Consider the following 19,317-nt stretch of genomic DNA (forward strand, 5'->3'; position numbering starts at 1 on the left):
ATTAATGAACCACTTTCTGGCGACCTCAATTAGATAGAACGAAACGTTGAGGAATTTTAAAGCATCGTCCCACCAGTTATAGGCACTGCAGCGTTCATATGTGTCAAGCCAGTCATCCACGTCTTCGTCACGACGACCAGCGAACAGCGGTGGGTCGCGTTGACGTGTGGGCAGAGTCGTAGGTATCGGTGCCGCAGAGGTAGAGGGTCCGGCCGGGTCGGGATTGCTCTCGGTGGACATGATTATGGTGGTAGTTGCCAAACGGCGACCGGAACGTAGCTCCAGCGAGAGGCAGCAAGGGGATCGAATTCGACCTCCACCACTTGTGAAAGAAGGCTAGGTTGAGACGGCAAGGTCGTGACGGCAAGGCCAGCGATGCCTTGTCTAGCGTTTTAATCCGGTGACAAAACCCAGGCGCGTGCCGGAACCGGCTCCGCGGGACGATGATGATGGTATGTACAAATGAAAGAGGAAGATCATGGCATGTACAAATTAAAGAACATCCACGGAAGGCTCACAATATAAATATATATATATATATATATATATATATTTCGGCCCGGGTGCGGCCTTTGTCGAGGAATGTAGAAACAAGCAGTCTGTACTCATTTTCTATATACATGCACAATCCAAGAACACGTGACCAGCCACTATCAACAATTAACAATATTCAATGCCATCCACTGGATATTCTTTCGAGATGGAGACTTCATGCTGGATGCTTTTGAGCAAGGCTTTCTTTGCACTCGAGACGAATGCTCCCTGCCTTCAGTTATCTGATTTTTATATGTCATCTGCGCAGCTTAGCACTGAAAAATAGTCAGCAGAAAATTACATTTTGAAGTACTCACATTCGCACTGGTTGGAAGTGCTAATTGCTTCACGGAGGGCGGTGTAGCCTGCCTCCATTCTCGTGAACTTTTTCTTATCAGCGTCAGAGCAGCTTGGGAAGCGTGTTTTGCATTCTGGTTCTGCGGGGAGCTGTTGCTCAACCTTGAGACTGGAAATAGCGAAATAAAATTGCAGTACAATGTATTCCACTCATCTACTCATTAGTAATTGATAAAACAAACCAACAGCAAATTTGTTCTCATCAGGGTGCGTGGAAAAGTTATGGTGCATCCAACGTTCTAGTAACGATGGGTGCATCGAATGAATGCATGGATGCAATATAGGAGCGTCTCTTTTGAAACGGGGTGGATAGCAGTTGCTATTATGCTCATGTTTTCCCCTATATGTTAATTATTGTTTTAGACAGCTTAACTATACCATAATTCTATTTTTGAATTTTCGTTTCTACATTACTAAGATTATGTTACTTTTCTGCTTTTAAACAACCCATCTTCCAATTGTTTTTTGCTAGCTTCCACTACGGGGTCATTCTCCCAGCTACTAGGTATCTCTAAACCCCAGTGCATCAGGAAGGGTGACTGTAGCTCTATCGGCATCCGGATGATTAGCATCACATTCGAGTATAAGATGGTAAACTGTGTCTGTGGATTTACCACATACTGCACATGTGTGATCTTCTGTGTTAAATTTCTTTTTGTAGCTGCGAGTTCTAAGACACCCTGATCTAGCTTCAAAAAGTAGGGCACTGCCTCTTGAGTTATCAAAAAAAGCTTCCTTTCTGATCTGCATTTTCCAATTTCGGTATAGTTCCCCACTGTTTCTTTTCCACCGAATTTATTCCTTTTTTACCTCGAGTTTTTTCATCTGTTGCTTAAAGCTCTTTATTTCTTCCTCCTTGTTACCAGCATACATACTATTTAGTTTCCTAGTTTTTTTTCCTCCATTGTGAGTCAACGCTTTTTAGGTATAGGTATTTAAATGCTTTAGCCGCCTATCTGTTACTGTCCAATTTCCTCAGGCGTTCCTCATATAATATTTTACTCTGAGCTCCCAATACTTCGGACGATGCCCAGCCAATGTCTCCCTGTACCGCCTCATTTGTGGTTTTGCCGTGACCATCCAGTGCTAATTGTCCAACAGCTCTCTGATTTATTTCTAATGTCAAGGACACCTCTGCTTTTAGGCACAAAACCGTATTTCCTCAAGTAATCCCAGGAATCATAATTTCTTTCAAGTAGTACTCCTCAACACCTGATGTCTGTTGTATACCAAAATTCCCTATGCTTCATTATACCGGCATTTCTTCTCCCTTTGGCCTTAAGTGATCGCTCGTGCTTTCTAATGTATGCCAATCCTTCGTGTACCCCTACACTGAGATATTTATAGTCTTCCACTTATGGGTATTTAATGGCCTTGTATTTTATGACCTTGATCAGTTGAGCCGTTGAAAATCAACAGACCCGACTTAACTGCTCTAAAACTGAAGCCTACAGCGTCCTCTTCGTCTCTGCAATACATAACTAATAACTAGAGTTTGCATGTCTTCATGGCTATCCGCTAACAGCACAATATCGTCTGCATACATTAAACCGGAGAGGCGCTGCTCTACCACCTTTTCGCCTAGTCTATATGACAGGTTAAACACTACGTTACTTCCTTGTATCCTCCGTTCCGTATTTATCATAGAAAGCATGAGCACTAGTGGTGATAGAGGAACAACCGTGTCCTAATTCTTTGCATACCTTGACAGTTTTCGTACTTGTCCCTTTCCATGTAATTTCGACTTTGTTGGCCCGGTATATTTCCTGCAGGAAATCTGTTATCTCCTGACTGACACCTTCTTATTTTAAGATGTTCCACAGGAGTTCCCTGTTTACGTTTTCGTACGCCCTATTTATGTCCAGGAGGTACAAAGGTCTATTTTCCACTGTAGATATTTCGATCCATTGGGTAAGCCCGAACAGGCTATCGTCTAAGCGCCTACCATTTCTAAAGCCTTTCTGAAGCTCTCCGAGTGTCTTCTTACTTTCTATCCATGATTTCATCTTTAATTTAACCGCATGTATGGCCAACCTGTATATAGAAGATGTTATTGTAATCGGCCTGTAGGATGTTATGTACATCCTCTCTCCTTTCCCTTTCTAAAACAAATTCAGTTCACTCAGCCGTCAACTGTCCGGAATTTGCTTATTCGTATATGACTGTTTTCAAAGATTTTACATTTCTTGGACCAAGTTCATTAATCAGCTTGATCGGAATTTTATCTGCTTACTCATTACGTTAGTTTAGAATAATTGAATGAGTGCACTCTGGTCACACTTCAGTCAGTTGCGCTGTGCCACCGCCGCCGCACTGCATCTTGGGAGTTGTGGTCGTCAGGTCGGGGGCGGCTGCAAGTATTATAGTCTTTCTTCGCGCTTATAGTGGATTTTGGGGGCTAGTCGTTTCACCTTAGTGACGTCATGCGCTTCTACATCCGTGCGCCCAAAATGTTTCATTTTCTTCAAAAAGACTGTCTCTAATAATATTGTAGACGCTGGTCATTAGAAGCACCTGAGAAAATATCGTCCAGAACATTTCACTTTCTAGTACCCCTTGATCAGCATATATTGGGAAACAGGAATTATTGAACGTCTTAAATGCCATTTATGAGCCATTAATCTTGGATAAAGACACTGAAATCACCAAAACGGAGGCGGTTGTTCAATCTACTTGTACTTCATGCAGCCGTATTTTGACCCCTTTCTGACTGAAATAATGTTGCGTGTAAATGAGGTGCGAAGTTTTTATTTTCATATTCAGGACTTCATAATGGAAGCGGGTGCTTGATGCTCATATTCATCCCTTATAATTTACTTTGCGATACTAGGGATAAAATTATCCCTGTGTTGATGAAGTCAGGAAGCCTAGTCATAAAACCCTACAAACGAGGAACAGTTTTTGTTTAGTTGGGCATTGTTTTGTTTTTACCTTTTATGCCATTCGGGCAACCTGACGTTCACGCCGGAATGTAACCCCCTTGTTCACTTTTCCCGGCCGTAGCCCCAAAATAGTCAACTCATCAGCCTAATGTATTCAAGTCTACACAGAGGCAATCTCCAGGCTCTCTCGCCCGGAACTGCCCTTTTATCAAATGTAATATCATTTAAAAACATCGCCCTGTACCAATTCCTTCATAAATACATTTGCGGGCCGCAAACATAAATTTGTTCTAATCTAATTTCGCGTACTCAAAGTATTCTTGATTTCCACCTAATTCTTAAATTGACACTGAACACTGGCCTCTTACACAATTTATTATAGAAGGCAGCAAAGCTCGCGGTTCTCACTCAGCTTTCTTGCTTGTGAAGGAGCAAGAAATTCGTGAATGCAGTAATTTGTTTATGTAGATATTTACAAAAAACCATCAACAAAAACTCGGCTACTTTTTAAGTAGACAACGGGAGAAAACTAGGGACAATTGTTTTAACATACGTGCTAAATGATACATGTATATACATAGAAAAAAAAACAAATAATGCAGAATATGCGGCAAAATGCAAACAGTGTCTTAATGCGTTCAACCGTGTGCATCGATTTGCATTGCAATGTTCTTTTGCGGTCAAGGACATATTTGTAGCCACTTGCAGAAGCTCTAAACGTCAGCCTGGAGTCACAAGCGCTGCTTCGCGCCACCGCTGTAGCCCCACTCAAAGAAACAACTGCAAACCCTTTCAGGTGCACATATGCTGCAATCAGTGCTACATTCCGGGAACCTCTATAGTGATTTGTTTACCTGAATTGGATAAAAGATGCAAAGTAAACGTGCTGCGAATGGTTATAATGTCCACCAGGGCAAAAACTAAGCTGCCATGTAGGCGATGCCGCGGAGGACTACACGGCGATGGCGTTTGGCTTCTTTCACGATAAAGACGCGCAGACGCAGTGTTGCATTGTGAAATCGCTCTATTATAACTGATTCGAATGGGTGAAAAAGTTTGGACATGCAAACTTTTTTAAGACATGCACTAAGTTGTCTAGGTTTTTTTTTTTTTTTTTTTACGAAACTGTTGTTAGTTTGTGTAAGTGCGTCCAGATCAAACTCATGTCGAAACTTTTGTTGCGTATTTTGAGTGTTTTCTATGTTGTTTCTCTATTTTTATTGATTAGATCTTTCTGAGCAGAGAAAACGATTCTTTCATGTTTCCTCTCTGCTCCGCTGTAGCCCCAATATATTGATCACATGATGTCCTTGGAAAAAAAATTACTTTGTACCGGATCCTTGAGTTTCTTCGTAGAGCAAAGATGAAGGGGCGAAGTAACGCTAATCAAAATTTTCTTCTTAGGTTTTCGAATAGTTCATTTGCATATTTTTGCGCTTTTATATTCCGTATAGTTTGGGTGCGACCTAACATTGAATGTGGTCTAACGAGTGAAATGTATGACAATAAAGTTCTACTTTCGAAGCAAGTCTTACATATAAGCACGAATAAGCACATAATGATGTAAAAATGGGGTATCGTGTACACTATCTCACTCCCTTGTAGGGCTACATCATTTTCTCTAAGCTATGAGATATATTTTCATCGCATGAAATACAGATTGCGTTTGGTTCGCAACGGGAGCTCATTTTAAGTTCGGAAGATGCGTAGCCCGAAAAATTACCATCAATTTTAACCGAGGTTTTCGTATCTTCAAATTATTAACCTCAAAATTCCTGATGCAGTTGTTAGAAGCTTCCTGCGATTGTAGTTCCTTCAAATTATCGTGATTCTAGGCGGTAATTGTCCTTTATTGCAAATAAGAAAATTAACGCCAGTGCTCGGGTAAATTGCCCTGACCTATACATTGATCCCCGATAGAGGACATTCTATCCGATTTCTGCTCCCCTATGAGTTCACACTTGTTTCAAGTACACTTTATTGGACAGTTCTTTTATTTCTCAGGAAAATTCCGAGCATTGCATTACCAAGAACATAGTCGTGTAAGTTTTGTAACGTATCAATGCAGATTTAGCTAAGCTCTCGTTTTTAATGTGTATTCTAAGTTTGCACTCTTAAGTGAACACTAAAGCCTGGCCTGTTTTAGACAGTTGTGAAGCAGCAGGCGAAGAATGCAACATAGTGCATGGGGATATTCAAGCAAATGTCCTAATCTTGCTATGCTTGCTTCTTTATTACAACTTTACCTGTTCCCGCCAGAAGCAGTTACGATTGGCATAGAGATGAATAATGGTACACTTAGCACAAAGCTGCAAGCGCCCTTTCGAAGGGTCTGCGGAAGTGTTCACGGCTCTTGTTAAAACTTATCGAAAGGCGAAAGGTGACCATAAACAGGCACGAAAGGCGACCATAAACATTTCTTTTATTAAAATGTTCTCTTTCTAACAATTTCTGACATAAGTTTGGCCAAAGAAATGCAAAATTCTTTTCTTTTCCTGCTCCTCCATGCAATGCTCTCCTGCATGAACACCCAGTGACAGACTATCTCTGTCTTAAAAAGATTGACAAGTTACGGGGTTCATAACGTAGCCACACTTCGCGAAGCAGGGCTCTGCGCGCTGCGCAGCGACGGCGATTGTTCAGCGGCCGCAGATGTAATGCGCCACGTACTGTGGCATCACCACGCCATCCTCAGCGCTCTTCTGGCTAAAAGGCAAATTACCATACCCGATGACCTCCGCGAAAATTGGCGTTGTGGAGCGTTTGCTCCAAAAAGAGGTCAGTTCAGTTCAGTCGTTCAGTCCTGTCCGACTCTTCGTGGCCCTATGGACCATGTCACGCCACGCTTTCCGGTCTCTCACTATCTTTCTAACATCACACAACTTCATCGGCAGTGCCTCGAGGATGCCATCTAACCATCGCGTTCGCTGCCTACCCCTTCTCCGGCGACCCTCAACCGTTCCCAACATCAAATCTTTCTCCAGCGACTCCTCTCTTCTCATCAGATGACCAAAGTAGCTGAGCTTTAACTTTAGAATTTGACCCTCCAATGAGCAGTCAGGGTTTATGGCCGACGATATCGACTGATTTGATCTTCTGGCAGATCAAATCAGTCGATATTGTGCGGACCACCACCAAAAAGAGGTGGTAGTCCGCAAATCAAAGAAGCACGCGGTCCGGTAAAAAAGGTAGGCTAAAGTTTCTGGTTTTTGCCGTGCTTATACCAATCTCGTTTTTGGGGACACAGTGGCAAATCACGCTTCTCCTCGTTTCTTTCTCTTCGCGAGTATTTCACTTTTATCCATACAACGTAGAAGGTCTAGCGGAAGGAGCCAGTGTACAATACCTTGTGACTTTCGTTTTCTTCTGCGTAAAGCCCATCCATAAAGCACGCAAGTGGTCACGAATAGTAAGTTGTGATCACTAATCTCAGACAGCATATTGGCGGGCTAGTTGGTACACGATTGAAGGTAATAAAGAAAACAGCGAGAAAACGAAGACATCACATAACACAGGTGTAAGGGATCTTCAGTTCGCGTGCAGCCTAGCGCCCAAGAAGAGGGGCATTGTCGGGTTAATGCCCCCTCGATTCCCGGAATGGGACGTGTATGCTCCTCCGTGTAGCCGTTCGGAGAAGGGTCACGAAGCGACGGCAACGGCCCTGTATCACTCCCGTGGAGGTAGCGGGTATCGGTCAGCGAAGACGACAGAAGCTGGCGCGGCTGAAGAGTAAGCCGGCGCCTGGCACTCAGACGGCGGGACATTGCTTAGTTTAATCCCCTTCGAGTCCCTGAATGGGAAGCGGGAGCCGCTCCCTGTCTCGTTCAAAGGAATGCGCCGCAAAGCGTCGGCAGCGTCTCTTAATCACTCCTGTGTGGAAGTGAAGGAGACAGGCGTCGTCGGCGGATATGGTCAGACAGGTTAGGAGCGTAGATGCGTAGGAACGAACATCTTCGCGAGTTCTCGCAGGGCCAACTTCCCCTGAACTAAAAAAAAAAGATGAACAGAAGCTCCATGAGTCGCCTGCCGGTACTGTTTCAGGGCTCAGTACGGGAGCAGCGCTGCGGACAGCGGTGACCGGGCACGGGGCGAGGGTGAATTTCTTGGCCCAATCAAGCCGCTTATGGCCAGTGATTGGATAGCTCGGTCCAAGGGGTGTGAACCCGAGGTGTAAACGGAAGTTGCCGAAGGTTCGTTGGGGGTTCTTGGTTGAGTCCTGTCTTAGGTCGGTGCTCTGCACCTATCGGCTCTGCCGAGTTTGGGAGTCTCTCCCAGGCAGACAGGACAACCTATTCCAGTTATTTGCTGACTGCGGTAAGAAAGTTACTGGCGCAGTCGGACAGGATGTCTCTACGGGTCAAGTAGAGACAAAGGTGGTGGAGAAGACGGACGGTGACAGCAAGCAAGTTCCAGTCATCGGAAGCAGAGGCAGCTGCAAGGACCACGGCAGTGGACCAACAACGCGAGGCTGCACGAAAAGCAACGCTCCGGGAAGAAAGGCTCACTGGTCTCCGGCGAGCCACAACAAGGCGACGACAACGAACACAGGGCCAGCTGCGTGGGGCAGCCCATCGCAAAGTGCGGTGAATGTGGAGGCGGACGCCAACATCAGGGAGCCGACAATGGGGACCGGCGCTTCGAAACCAGTTTCTTCAGTCGCATTGTTCGCACCTCTGTGTGTGTTCGAGCCGGTAGGGTATACCTATATATGCTAGACGATATGGCGAGCCAGTTGGAAATAGAGAAGGCGCGTTTAAAGGAGCTTCTGGCTCGCCAAAGTGACTGGAGGAAAGGCACTTCTCTACGGGGAAACGCCTCGGGAATTAGAACTCGGTCTGAAGAAAACGGTAACAGAACGCAGGAACTGGATCGGAAGGTAGCTATGCTCAAACAGCTAAGAGTATTCAGCGAGGTAGCACAGACGAAACGTTCCGAGGATAATTACCGACGCTGTAAAACAACGTTCTGCTGGGACAGAAAAATGCGCCAAAGCACATATAGCTCACTTAGGTGTGAGCAGCGCGCCAGGGGGCAGCGACACCTGCCCAGTAGCAGGAGCCTTTGAGAAGAGTGTCACGGAATGCAGAGACGTCCTAGATAACGCTGGTGGGCCGGGCGTCGAATTGTGCAAGCTTTAGAGGCGGGCTCCGCGGAAGCGATAGCAAAGACAAGGGTCCTGCAGTGTGCAAATACTGCAAAATTTAGCGTCACCCCTAGAGGCAGGCGGCGGAAACGAGCTAGCCATTCACGAAAAACCCAATGCCATTGAGAATGAGGAGGCTGAAAAGAGCCAGGACGGCAGTAAAATGCATGTATGCTCTTTTACCGATGACATGGTTGAGGCCTCCGGTTTGTCAGGTGAGCGAGAAGAAAACATCCCAGTGGAATACACCGCTAGTGTATTGGAGACAGATATTGCTAACCCTGTCTATACAATGGTTCAGGTTAGCGGTGTGACGGTAGGGGCCGGACGCGAGGGCACTAGTACATCGTCTTTGGGGCTGAGCTGTACGCGTCAGCAGGACGAACCTCAGAAAGGGTTTGAAAATGTTCATTTCGACACACGCGACACTAACGTGAACAGGAGCGTGCTATCAGACGAACATCAGTCATCAGTCGACTGCAAGCTAAGCTCATACTCAGGGGATACTATCAAGCCAGAAGGCGCACGTAAAGCAGTGAGCGGCAATCGGAAGGTTTGTTCCGTCAGTAAAGGGGCTTTGTGCTCTACACCAGACACAATTCCAAGCGACAGGTGTACTGCTCGCACAGGGAAGGCCGGATTGCGGAACAGCCCTATTCATGATGCAAAGCGCAAATGGATACAATCCAGCTGCACTAGTACGAACAGGAGGTAAAGTGTTGTGCTACATGCGCGCCACTCGACTCATTTTCGCCGCGCAACGGGGAGAACCCCTCCTCGGGTCAACTGCGTGAATCTTTGTTAGAACCAACGGATGGCCCGTGTGTTTTCGATCCAGGAGGGTACAAGCCATCGAGTGCTCACCCCGTTGTGGCGGCGGCCTAGCGAGTAATCCCAAAGCATTAAGGCTGTCTATTCAGACTAGCACGGTGGCTCAAACGCTCACAGGGGCTGTTGGTGCGACTGAGGGAGCTCACATCGCTCTCAGATGAGTGCAAATGAACATTCCGGTCATGTGTGTCTGGTGTGTTCGCGAGCTGGACGTACTTGCGCGTGAACTGACCATGATACGCGAACTCGGACTTCAATCAAGAAGCGAGCCGCTCATGCAACATTTTTGAGTGTGTGCATTTTGTTTCGAATTGTTGGGGCCAATTTTTTGTGTGCTGTTACTACGTGCCCCACGATCGAGGCGGTGTCGTTGCTTAGGCCGATCCCTTGATGGTTTTAATTTTAAAACTGCCATTTGGGCCCATTGTAAAATATTGGGGAGGGCCTGTAGGTGATCGTCAGTTTGCGTGCAGCCTAACGCCCAAGCAGAGGGGCATTGTCGGGTTAATACCCCCTCGATTTCCGGAATGGGACATGTATGCTCCTCCGTGTAGCCGTTCGGAGAAGGGTCACGAAGCGACGGCAACGGCCCTTAATCACTCCCGTGGCGGTAGCGGATATCGGTCAGCGAAGACGACAGAAGCTGACGCGGCTGAGGAGTAAGCCGGCGCCTGGCGCTCAGACGGCGGGGCATTGCTTAGTTTAATCCCCTTCGAGTCCCTGAATGGCAAGCGGGAGCCGCTCCCTGTCTCGTTCGAAGGAATGCGCCGCAAAGCGTCGGCAGCGTCTCTTAATCACTCCTGTGTGGAAGCGAAGGAGACAGGCGTCGTCGGCGGATATGGTCAGACAGGTTAGGAGCGTAGATGCGTGGGAACGAACATCTTCGCGAGTTCTCACAGGGTCAACTTCCTCTAAACTAAATTAAAAAAAAAAGAAGAAAAGAAGCTCCATTAGTCGCCTGCCGGTACTGTTTCAGTGCGGGAGCAGCGCTGCGGACAGCGGTGACCGGGAATGGGGCGAGGGTGAATTTTCTTGGCCCACTCAAGCCGCTTTTTGCCAGTGATTGGATAGCTCGGTCCAAGGGGTGTGTACCCGAGGTGTAAACGGAAGTTGCCGAAGGTTCGTTGGGGGTTCTTGGTTGAGTCCTGTTTTAGGTCGGTGCTCTGCACCATCGGCTCTGCTGAGTTCTGGAGTCTCTCCCAGGAAGACAGACAACCAGTTCCAGTTGTTTGCTATGTCTTTGAAATCCGGTAAAAGTGTACATATGTAAATAGGTGGACCTAAAGCTCATAATTAAGATCAACCGTTCAAGACCCTTTTGCCTCGCCCAAGACATCCGTCCCTGACGGAAGAGCACCGCTGGTGCAACGGGCCCCTGCCTGGAGAACGAACCAGTTGGCGCCGACCCCTGGTTGGACGGAACAGGTGTTAAGAAATTTACTGCAGGCACTGACTACCAACTGATATTTATTTACGAACAGAACAAATTAATCGTCACAATAAGGAGTAGGGCTGCTATCAGGCTGATAGAAAGCTGGGATTCCTTAACGCAGAAAAGGCGCGTGTGATAAAAGTTTAAAATAGTCAGCAAAATGTTTCTTGTCACTTTGTTTGCAAAAAGAAAAAAAACTGGCACATCACTGTAGGCATAAAAAGTGACAAAATGCATGGAAATAAACTGTGAAATCACGGATGAAGGAAGTCGTCTAGGTAGAAAAGTTCCTTCTTGTGCAGCATGATCGACGGGGTGCTTGCACAATCTTCACCTATCATAATTGTGAATAAGGACTTAAATATCTCGCCTGTGCTTCTTTTGCTGTAGCATATCATGACGCTGCACCTATCATTTGCTATTCAGCGCCTGTGTTGTGCGGTCTCCTCTTCGTTTTCGCGCTGTTCTTTATTACCTTCTATCACCAAACTGCTTTGCCCTAGGGAAACATCAAGCAGATAGCTAAGATCCTTGTGTGTGCTGGCTGTAAACCATCCTTCTTATCCATGTGACCGAAGCTGCAACTGCGTTCAGTTACCTTTTTCTTTCCGACTGATCGGTCAATCAGTATCTTTCGGAATGTTTAAGGGCTCCCTTTTACTATATGAGAGCCTCCAGTGGCTTTCGCAAATGGTCGCGGCTCAAAATGATTGTACTAAAGCTATTGAAGACAAATGTACCTTAGGCGCCGCGCCAGGGGCTAAAGTTTACAATGCTGCAATAATGCTGAGAAGCTGCAATAATGACCCAGTAGCTTAGAGCTTCGAAAAGACTTCCTCTGGTTTCGTAGCTCCTGGTTCGATCGTGCGTGAGGCCAAATTCTCTTTCTTATTCGATTCGGAGGGGAAGTTCCCGAATTTCTTTAACACAATATTATTTTTCGCTATTATTTGCTCAGAATGCGAGCTGAATTAATTTTATGCATACATATGCCTGCGTAAGTGCACACATGGCCGGCATACTGCTTCATCGGCATGAAAGGAAACACAAAATGACTTACTCTCTGCAGAAGTACCGCAGATAATCGTTTTTGTCCTGTAGAACATTGTTCGCCAGAGGAACCATTCCGTATAGGTCTCCAATGTGAGAGTAGCACATCCAAAGGCCTTCCACGTCGCATTCGTACTTCTTTTCACCTTGGGTGCGAAACAAGAGTTTTACACGTCAATAACTCAATGCTGAGTCCTAAAAGAAACTTGTATGCCTTCCTTCATAAATAAATAAGGCAAATAACACTTGCTTGTTACTATTGCCTTAGGGGAATGTTTTAATGTTTTAGACACCAAGTACTCAATAAGAGAAGTACAGTTCTGGTAAGCCAGAGGATGGATGTTTAAGTGAAATCAGCTAACTAGTCAAGCGTGTCATGTGGCACATAAAAACATCTTAGCAACCACATGCTTTATGGCCACAGCATAGCGGATGGTCACCGGTCTGGTCGGCGAGCCTCAATCAAGCTGGCCTCCCAGATATGATAGTTTAGAGCGTCATTTGCACGAAGTACCAATTTAGTGGTTTCGGTCAAAGAGGCAATGTAATTCGGTAGAATATTTAGAGGCATCCTCTAAGTTTGAGTAGGTTTGTAGTGAGCAAGTAAATACTCATCTACTGTCACCGATGGCTCTGGTCCCGGTTTCGATCCCCGGACAAGGACGAGTTTTTTATTAAATACGAAGTTTCAGTGAAAGCTGTTAGCTCTCCTTGGTAGCCGCATGGCTGCTCTTGGATGTCAGTGAGTAATTAGTCCGGTATTACAAACACTGTGATTTGCCTCGAATGGCACAGAAAGAAAAATTAGCGGCAAGCATGATACTCACACTAAACACCATATTAGAATTAGAGCTGCAATATTTTCGCATTGCACTAAAACTATAAACTTTGTGCGAATTCACTCCTTGTCCACGAGCGTCATCCGCTGGATTTTTTTTTTTTTGTGCAAGGAAGACTGGCACTCCAAGCCTAAGTCCGAAAAAAGACAACGTAACGCTTCAAAAGCTCAGCCCCCGGTGAACATTCCGAAAACTTGTCTTCCGTTGATTCTGAGCGTGCGACATTTCCTACTTTCACAGAAAAACATATTTAAGCTAAGATATAGCCATCGATTGCACTGGGTTTTAGCCGTACCATACAAATATTGCGCTATACTTCACTAAATATAGCATGCTGATCATACCGTATGTGGATAACATTTTCCCTGCATTGGTGAGGTTTTCTTCACTTCTATTTTTCTTTGTATTTTATTTTCAGGGGGCTCTAGACTAAGGAGACAAAGGTAGAGAAAGCTACGCGAGAGAGCCAATGATGGAGGTCTTTTTGGCGGATCATTTCTTGAAAACTTCTCTAAAATAAAGAATGGATGCAGTACATATTTTAGAACAATACAGAACATGTTTGAAGGCAACGAGGAGAATTTAAATTTTTTGCAGAGTTTTACTGGCTTGGTCTACAAACACGTTTGGTAATGAGACAATGTATACGTAATCTCATTAAAATGCGGGATACTAGACATCTCCATATTTTGTCTGATTTTAAGACGAAAGCATTTCTTTTCACAGAGGCCGGAAAGGGACATCGCATCCCGTCACCACGAGCTGAGGACGTAGCTGTGTGTAGAGCATGTGGACAGTATAGTGTCATTCAGTAATAAAAAAAATGTGGCGGTTCATGCATGCCTTGCACATAATGACAGACCAAAAGCTGGGAGTCTTGCAGTGATATTCCTGGTAACACTGCCTTTGCAATCCGCGGTTTAGTTTTTTTTTTCATATTTTTTTCTTTATATCTTTAAGGACAGTAAGGCACCTCATGCAATTAGGCTGACACCACGGAATGATGGATACCTACGTCTAATAAGGTGTAGGTCACTTTTTATATTTGTTTCTTGTAAATTGTAAATTAATTTAAAAAAGAAGACTTTGTCTTCGGGGACAGAGCACTGCATCGAGCACAGCTAGCGTTCCTTTGAACGCATGAAAGTTACACGGCGTTCTAGACAGAATCCACTTGTCACGCGCATGAAATTCCAGCAGAGGCTTTCCTGTTCACTTGATCGGCCAACTCTCCGAAGCGGCCCACGCATGCGCGTGCATAAGCTACTTCTGCATAAGCCCCTGTGTCATTTCCTAAGTTATGCTAAATAAACAGTACAGTAGAACTAGCCCCAAAGGATTTCGCATTATCGCTCTTAAGGGGTATTAGATTCCTCCTATAAATTTTCTTTTTTTACCCTGAAACCATGTCCTGTGTAAATTAACTACAGAGATCACTTAGAAAACGGCTGCAGGTTAACGCGATGCACAGTACTATATAACAAGTCAACAATGATCCAAATAAGAGGCAAAGGAGGGCGCATCACTAAGAGTAAGTGCCACTCCGGTTCGAACTCGGCCTCTCCATACACTTCTCTTAAATGGACCATCATTTACAAAAATGGGCTTCTGCAGACACAACGAATTCACTATGTCGGTCCATCATGCTCATTTTGTAAGCCAGTGTAAATCAATTAGAATATGTCTAAAAGATGACAAAAAAGAAAATCATGGTGAAGTGCGGTATAATAAAAATTGTGGTTTCGAATTAAGTTTTATTTTTCGATATCTCTTGCATATTATCCCAGAATGGCATTGCGTTTTTCAATTCAATTAAATTATCTAAATGATTTCTGGAGGTTCACAGAGCTGGAGATTTATCGCAACCACATATGTGTTCTTTTTTAAATCTAGTTTAAACGGCCTGAGTCTCACCATATGGCTGAGTACGTATAGTGAGGAAATTTTGTCCGCTTTAATAGGCCAAGAAGGAACAGCACAAATTGAAAAAATTGTTTACAGATACCAAAATAAACTTCCCTTTCTCTCTCTCCCTCTCTCTCTCTGCACTACCTGACTGGTTCCCCAACAAAATAAACGAAACGTGGCTTTCACGTGCTCATTCTTTTATGAAAATGAAAACAGGCATACGCCCCTTAATCGGCTCAAATCGTTGGACAGGCGTCAGCTGACCTCAAAAAATTCTACCCTCATATTTATCAATTAGTCTACCTTTTTTTCGAGAATAAGTGACCGCGATATCAACCGTCGCAACCATTGAGGAACTCTCCCATCCTGAAGAGACGGCTGTCCAGGGTCTAGGTAGACGGGAGTATGCGCCGCTTTCTATTTTTGCAGGAAAAAGTAGAAAGTGAAGTTTGCGAATGATACGTTTCAAATTTATTTCAATTTTTTCATCGTTTTATATATTTTTTGTTCTCATTCTTTTATTAATTAGCTCCTGGGACGCGAAAATAAAAGTTTCCTGATTCTGTCCTCCTAGTATTTTAAGTTTGACACCACTGCTTTATTGCATGCTTGAGAATGTAAGTCGAAACTTCATGATCTACACATACTGCACTCATCCCTCTACTTCATTAGCTAGTGTTTAGTTAAAACAAAATCGTCTATAATTTTGATTCGAAGGTTTCTCTGAGACGAGGACTCTGCCACTTCTCTATCAACCATTGAAGTCTGGCCATGTTCATTCAGGTGTTAAACATAAGCTGTAACACTGCAGAATATGAGCCTATCTTCAGTCCTGATGTCATATGTGAAAAAGCAGACATATTACTAGATTCCCTGCTGCTTGATAACAGCTCTTGGCATATCTTGTAGCAACGTTAGACGCATAGAAATACTTTAGACATTTCATGCTGTTAGTGGGTTTATAAGAAGGGTACACGCAAAGTAAAAATTGTCCGACGGTTTACTTATATTGTGTAAGGACTGTAGGCGTCAAAAACTGGGTGCCATGTGTTGTTACGCCCTTTGTTCACTGTATACCACTCTCCGCTTCCCCTTTAGAATATGGATTCGGCGTCTGCGTCAGAGCACCCTCAAAATATTGTACTCGTACCAGCGATTTTTATTTCTTTCTGGCTCATATGCTTCTTCCCTGAACTAAAATAGATATCTAATAATGATTTTCTTTGTGTGTAGGTTCTCTAAATCTTTTGTAAGACATATTGATGTCAAGGCTATTTTATATTGTTGCTCCCAAAGATAACGTCGGTAATATGGGTTATCTTTCGGTTCAGTGTCATTGAAAGTCACACTTACAAATTGCTTACTTTTGTCCGCCCTTCTTGCCCCGTTGCGTCTAGTAGGCGTCCGTTGTCTTCCACCAATTAGTATTTGACACGTGCGAGGCACTGCGGCCAAACCGCCACCGTCCAGACTTTTGAGCTCAATCGCGATTTTCTCTTTGCCAAAGAATGCCTTAATCCAGCCCTCCCATTTTTTGTTGTGCGCCAATTATGAACTCACTCTCACTATCAATATATTGCTGCAAAACTGTATTTGTTGTTTTTAACAGCCGCCGGCATGCGGGCCTATCCCTGTGATTCTGGCACGCGTATCAATTCTGTCCCTTGTGTTTGTTCATACTCGTTGTCGCGATACCACGCGTTATCATTTTCTTTGTCGCGAACGATGCGCCGAGATCTGTCGTGAAGATTCCGATCACTCGCGTATGTTTCTATAATGTTCCAGCTTGTGCTACTAGCAGTTTACGACATTATCTAGATTGTTCTGAGCAGCCTTTAAATTGAGCGTTGACGAGTGTGACGAGCAGTCTTTGTTTGACGATCGACGAGCACGTTTGTTGCTATCGCCGCCGCCGAGTTGCTTACTTCTTTTGCAGGCGCAAGTCAGCCCAATAAAGAGTTAATTTCAGTACCATCAAGCCTGCGTCTTCTTTTGGTGTCAACGGCCTTGTCACCACTACTTGACACCTGATGGAGGTGCTGCCTTTGATCCTTGAAGCGAAGACCCCATCCTTGTTCCCGATACCTCATTGACTGTCACATTATTGTGACCGGGAACCCACACCTCACGTACGAGGCTCAAATGTGAAGGAATGAATGAAAGAAACTATGAAAAGGGGGAAATCAGCTGGAGAGGATCAGATGACTACAGATTTGCTGAAGGACGGGGAATCAGGACAACCTTAGACTGCAATCAAGCAAAGGATCAAGCAGGGTTTCGGAAACGGTACTCTACTATCGATCATATCCATACCATCAATCAGGTGATAGAAAAATGCTCAGAAGATGACCAGCCCTTACACATAGCATTCATTGATTACAAAAAAGCATTTGACTCAGTTGAAACCTCGGCGGTGATGCAGGCATTGCGAAATCAGGGGATAGACGAGCCGTATGTGAAAGTGCTGGAAGATATATATAGTGGCTGCACAGCAACCATAGTTCTGCATAAAGAAAGTAACAAAATTCCAATAAAAAAGGTGTTAGGCAAGGAGACACAATCTCCCCAGTACTATTCACAGCTTGCTTAGAGGAAGTATTCAGAGACTTGGAATGGAAGACTTGGAATAAGGGTAGATGGGGAATACCTCAGTAATCTGCGATTTGCTGATGACATTGCCTTGCTAAGAAACTCGAGGGATGAACTGCAAATAATGATTGATGACTAGACAGGAAAACTAGAAAAGTAGGCTTGAAAATCAATATGCAGAAGACTAAGGTAATGTTCAACAGCCTCGGGAAGGAACAGCAGTTTACATTAGATAGCGAAGTACTGAAAGTAGTAGGCAGATATGTCTACTTAGGACAGGTAGTAACCGCAGATTCGAACCATGAAAAGGAAATAACAAGAAGAATAAGATTGGGATGGAGCGCATTTGGCAAGCACTCGCAGATTATGACTAGCAGCTTACCGGTATCGCTCAAGAGGAAAGTATACAACAGTTGCATCTTACCTGTACTCACCTATTGGGCTGAAACGTGGAGGCTAACCAAGAAAGGTCTACTTATGTTGGGGACAACCCAGAGGGATATGGAACGAAAAATGGTAGTGGTGACATTAAGAGATAGGAAGCGTGCAGAGTGGGTCTGAGAAATAACTCAAGTTACCGACATTCTAGTGGAAATTAAGAAGAAGAAATGGATATGGGCGGGACATGTAGTGCGAAGATAGGATAACCGATGGTCGCTTAGGGTAACAATCCGGATTCCAAGGGAAGGAAAGCGTAGCAGGGGGCGGCAGAAAGTTAGGTGGCCGGATGAGATTAAGAAGTTCGCAGGGGTCAAGTGGATGCAGCTAGCACAGAACCGTGTTAAGTGGAGAAATATGGGAGAGGCCTTTGCCCTGCAGTGCGTATAGTCAGGCTGATGATGATGATGATGATGAATGAAAGAAAGCTGATTAAGATTATCTAATCCGTATATGGAGAAAACCATGAGGACAAGGAATAAGACTCTGTAAACAGCCACGGCTGAGTATGTTTTTTCATCTGGTGCTATGTTCCCACTGCAACGCACTACCGCGCTGTGCGTTGAACATTGTCGTATTCAGGAAGTTCAATATCGCCGCTTCTTCGTTTAAACTAAGTATGTTTGCAATGCACAAACACCCATCTCGATAAAGAGAGAAACCGCCGCCGTGCGAGACAGACTGCCGTGATGAACGAACAAAGAGAAACCGGACTAGCTGGTTGTTTAGAAGCATACCGAGCGCGAACGCGAGCCAAGGTCGAAGCGGAACCAGAAACTTCGTCTGCGGCCGATGGCTAACGGTCCTGAAACTTGGTTCAACGATAGTTGCACCCCAGCAATTTTTTATCTGCCGCTTTTTACTTCCGCACAAACATTAGCTACAGTAAATAGCCAGTATATAACTCCTTTCGAGAACAGTGTATTAACGGGATCTTCTGAATGTGTCCTTACGTTACATTTTTTCTTTTGTACAGACCAACAAAAATGCATTAGGAACAAGCTACACGTAGTCCCAGTCACGATAATGATTCGAGTAGAATATCTCCTTTGGTTGGCATGAATTGATCTCTATTTTCAGAATTGCCGCATTGCGTCGCGAGCTTTCGACATTGCGAGAAACGATTGAAGATTAGATCGTCGTGCCCACAGCTGTTCGTGTATCCGCTCACATGAGGAGCTGTGTTGCATCGGGGGCAAAACATTAAGTTGGCATGTTTTGTGCATCCGCAACGCGCGCAAAACAAGGAAGAGCGACACCGAAAGCACCCTCGGGTGGCTCTTAATGCTTCAGGCTACTCAAAGTGACGTAGAA

The 19,317-nt window shown here is 44.7% G+C and overlaps 1 protein-coding gene across 1 annotated transcript in view; it reads right to left on the bottom strand.

The window, feature by feature from the left end:
* Positions 1-19,317, bottom strand: part of LOC146180053 (uncharacterized) — a 45,801-nt gene that overhangs the window by 14,810 nt on the left and 11,674 nt on the right. Inside the window, exons 2-3 of the mRNA XM_084579403.1 lie at positions 12,240-12,375; positions 852-1,000 (exon numbers count right to left, since the gene is read on the bottom strand). Of these exons, the coding sequence (XP_084435529.1) occupies positions 852-1,000; positions 12,240-12,375 (285 nt within the window). The remainder of the gene's footprint in view (positions 1-851; positions 1,001-12,239; positions 12,376-19,317) is intronic.

This window comes from Amblyomma maculatum, chromosome 9 (assembly GCF_055883805.1).
Source record: "Amblyomma maculatum isolate TAMU_Amacu chromosome 9, ASM5588380v1, whole genome shotgun sequence".
NCBI classification, from domain to species: domain Eukaryota; kingdom Metazoa; phylum Arthropoda; class Arachnida; order Ixodida; family Ixodidae; genus Amblyomma; species Amblyomma maculatum.